Source organism: Chaetura pelagica, unplaced genomic scaffold (assembly GCF_000747805.2).
Source record: "Chaetura pelagica isolate M959 unplaced genomic scaffold, ChaPel_1.0 scaffold2167, whole genome shotgun sequence".
Classification (NCBI taxonomy): domain Eukaryota; kingdom Metazoa; phylum Chordata; class Aves; order Apodiformes; family Apodidae; genus Chaetura; species Chaetura pelagica.
Window position 1 is genome coordinate 553 of NW_009953846.1, and position 794 is coordinate 1,346.

General features: G+C 66.2%; 1 protein-coding gene across 1 annotated transcript in view; it reads right to left on the reverse strand.

Annotated features, from left to right (window-relative positions):
- Nucleotides 1–26: 26 nt before the first annotated feature.
- LOC104391973 (lysine-specific demethylase 5C-like) overlaps nucleotides 27–794 on the reverse strand; it is a gene marked incomplete at both ends in the record, with an annotated part of 10,423 nt that continues 9,655 nt past the window's right edge. Inside the window, 3 exons of the mRNA XM_010001325.1 lie at nucleotides 27–69; nucleotides 156–252; nucleotides 708–791. Coding sequence (XP_009999627.1) covers nucleotides 27–69; nucleotides 156–252; nucleotides 708–791 — 224 coding nt within the window. The remainder of the gene's footprint in view (nucleotides 70–155; nucleotides 253–707; nucleotides 792–794) is intronic.

The following is a 794-nucleotide window of genomic DNA, read 5'->3' on the forward strand; positions in this document are numbered from 1 at the left end:
TTCTGGGGGGTCCAAGTCCAACGCGCCCTGAGCCTCGGCCTGAAAAACCTCCACACGCTCCAGCAGGGCCTGGTAGGGGAGGGGACAGGGGTGACACTCTGTGTGTGTCCCCCCCCAGCCTGGGAAGGCTGTGGGGGACACGCAAAGGGGCCCACCTGCACCTCCCCGATCTGGTGCATCACGCAGGGCAGCTGGTTCATCTGCTCCAGGAAGGCCCGGAGCTCCTCCACTGTCAGCGAGGGGGCTGGGACCCTGTGGGGACACCAGGGGGGGATGTCACCCCTGGGGGGGGACCCAGGGGGACATGGGGAGGGCTGGGATGGGGACATGGGGGTGGATGGGAGGCAACAGGGTGGATGGGGACAGGGGGGACAGGGACACAAGGGTGGGCAGGGGATCACGGGGACGGGATGGGGATGTGGGGGCAGTTGTGGGACATGGGGGGCAGGATGGGGACACAAGGATAGCTGGGATTCACAAGGAACAGCATGGGGGACAAGGACATGAAGGACAGGACACAGATACAGAGGTGGCTGAGGGACATGGGTGGTGGGATGGGGACATGGTGGTGGCAGGGGGACAGGAAGGGGACACAGCGACAAGAAGCAGGATCTGTGACGGTGCCACGAAGCTGCCAGGGATGAGGAGGGAAGGGAGGGGACAGGGCTGGGGACAGGGCCGGGGACAGGGCTGGGGACAACACCAACCCAGTCTCCTGGGAGCTGATGAGCCCCAAGGCCTCGGAGACGCAGCGCTCGGCCTGGCCCAGGCAGCTCTTCAGCCGGTGCAGACGC